The sequence below is a fragment of the Nicotiana tomentosiformis genome, chromosome 10 (assembly GCF_000390325.3).
Source record: "Nicotiana tomentosiformis chromosome 10, ASM39032v3, whole genome shotgun sequence".
Taxonomy (NCBI): domain Eukaryota; kingdom Viridiplantae; phylum Streptophyta; class Magnoliopsida; order Solanales; family Solanaceae; genus Nicotiana; species Nicotiana tomentosiformis.
Genome location: NC_090821.1, coordinates 43,709,797 through 43,712,301, shown reverse-complemented (window position 1 = coordinate 43,712,301; position 2,505 = coordinate 43,709,797). Strand labels below are relative to the sequence as shown.

The 2,505-nt window shown below is 47.5% G+C and overlaps 1 protein-coding gene across 1 annotated transcript; it reads right to left on the bottom strand.

Moving 5' to 3' along the window:
* Positions 1 to 481: 481 nt before the first annotated feature.
* On the bottom strand, positions 482 to 811 carry LOC138900090 (uncharacterized). The gene has a single exon (XM_070186797.1). It carries the CDS (start codon positions 809 to 811, stop codon positions 482 to 484), a length of 330 nt encoding a protein of 109 aa, XP_070042898.1.
* Between the last annotated feature and the right edge of the window lie 1,694 nt (positions 812 to 2,505).

Sequence of the window (2,505 nt, the reverse complement as noted above, 5' to 3'; positions counted from 1 at the left end):
TACATGTGATAACGACGTTAAATGACTCGGCCTCAAGCCTAGCTGGGAAATCATAACATCGGGGCTGGGCCCTACCACTCTTAACTACGTCTCTGGGATGCCCTCTAGCTGGCTGGCCACTACCTCTAACGACCTGACCTCTACCTCTAACGGCCTTACCTCCATCTCTGACTGCCTGGCCCCTGCCTCTAGTTGGATGAGCGGGCGGTGGAGAAACCAGTGCTGGAACCATAGCACGAGAACTCTGCTATGGTATGCCGCCCAACAATCTCGGACAAAACCTCCTAATATGACCAGTACCTCCACTCTCAAAACACCAATCATGCTGCTATGGTTGCTGAAGTTGACTCGAACGGGCCAGATAACCACGGTGATATCTCTGAATCAGAGGCGCACTGATAGGAGCTGATGGTGCACTATAGGTTGGCTGCCCAAAATAAGGTACATAAGGACCACGACTCCCTGAAGCACTGTGAGATGCCTAAAGCGCTGACTGAAATGGCCTGGGAGGATGGTCTCTACCAAAGGTATCCCTACCTCTAGATGAGGCGCCACTGAAACTACCAGAATGACGAGGCCTCTTATCAGACACCGCCCCCCTCTCCTGAGCACGAACCATCTCGATCCGTCTAGCAATATCTACGGCCGTCTGGAAAGAAATATCACTTCTGGTCTCCTTGGCCATCTGTATCCTAACAGTGAAAGTGAGCCCATCAATAAATCTCCTCACTCTCTCCCTCTCAGTAGGAGGCAAGATAGTGGCATTAGGAGCTAGGTCCACAAATCTAGCCTCGTACTGGGTAACAGTCATACTACCCTACTGAAGACGCTCAAACTATCTGCGGTACTCCTCTCTAAATGAACATCTCTAGAAATAGTTGTGAGAACAGATCCCAGGTCAGTGCAGGTGACCTAGCTGGTCTAGTCAACATATAATCTCTCCACCACCTCTTGACAGAATCAATCATCTGAAATTTTGCAAAATCGACCCCATTGTTCTCAACTATACCCATGTTGCGCAACACCTCATGGCAACGGTCCAGGTAATCCTGTGGGTCCAAGAAGATGCACCACTAAAGTGAATATGGAAGATCTTGGTAAACTTATCCAACCTCAATAGGGCCTCAGAAGACATAGCGGGTCTATCACCGGCCTATGCCGCAATAACCGGCTAAACTATCCCATCTGGCGGGGCTGATGGAGTCTGATACTGGGGAGCCACCTGCTCCGGGGTGTGAGTAGCGGGATTCTGTGTTCCTCTCCCAGCCCGAGAGATGGCTGGTGCCACCGGGAATGTACCGGTCTGGGCCAGACTCTCCATAAGGCCCACCAAACAGACTAGAGCATCCTGAAGTACTAGAATGTCTATGAACCCCTTCGGAACCTGAGCTGGTCCGACGGGTACAGTCTGAGCTGGAACCTCCTCCTCGTGATCAATCTAAGGCTCCACTGCGGGTGCTGCTGCTCGAGCTCTAGGCTGAGCTCTGCTTCGACCTCTGCCCCTAGTAGTAGCAGCCACAGGGGGATCTGGCTTCTGTCTGGATGTAGATGCAGTACGTGTTTTCGCCATCTATGAGAGAACAAGAATAGAATGGTTCAATCGTCAATGATAGAATTAAATCGCATGATAGAGAAAGAATGAAGTGAAACTTTTCCTAAACTACACAGCCTCTGGAAGAAAATTACGGACGTCTCCATACCGATCCTCCAGACTCTACTAAGCTTGCTCATGACTCGTGAGACCTAGGCAACCTAGTGCTCTGATACCACCTTGTCACGACCCAGAATTCCCACTCTCGGGACCGTGATGGTGCCTAAGATTTTATTTGCTAGGCAAGCCAACGTTAGAATAGTTTTTAGCCATTTATAATAATTCAAATTAACTGACACCAATTAAACTGAATAAACTGAAATAGAGTGAGAAATACCATAATAACCACAATATCTAGATACAATTCCAGAAGTGGTGTCACAAGTGCACGAGCTACTAGAATAATATATTTAATAGTCTGAATGAAAGTAAAACTGTCTCAAATGAAATAAACAACGAGGATAAGGTAGAAGGGGACTTCAGGGCTACGAACGCCGAGCAACTGTACCTCAAGTCTCCGTCAGGTAATCAATCCGAGCAATCTACTGACCGCCGCTAGTACCGACTCCAAAATCTGCACAAGAAGTAGAGAGTGTAGTATGAGTACAACTGACCCCATGTACTCTGTAAGTGCCGAGCCTAGCCTCGACAAAGTAGTGACGAGGCTTAGGCGGGTCACTTACAATAACCGGTGCATAGTATAATAACAATAATAATAACAGGAAAGAAACGCAGGAAAAGTAAGGTAGTTAACTTGTAAAAATAAACTCAATCCTCAAAATCAGTAAAACCAGAAATATCAGTCCTCAGAATCTCATACGAAAATACTGAAAGCTAACACAGTGCACAATGAAAGCCAAACACACAATCCGTTGCGGCGCGAAACCCGATCCCACCGTACAAACACAATCCTC

Excerpts from the sequence above, each read along its gene's own strand:
- LOC138900090 (XM_070186797.1), bottom strand. The coding sequence starts at position 811 with ATGACTGTTACCCAGTACGAGGCTAGATTTGTGGACCTAGCTCCTAAT.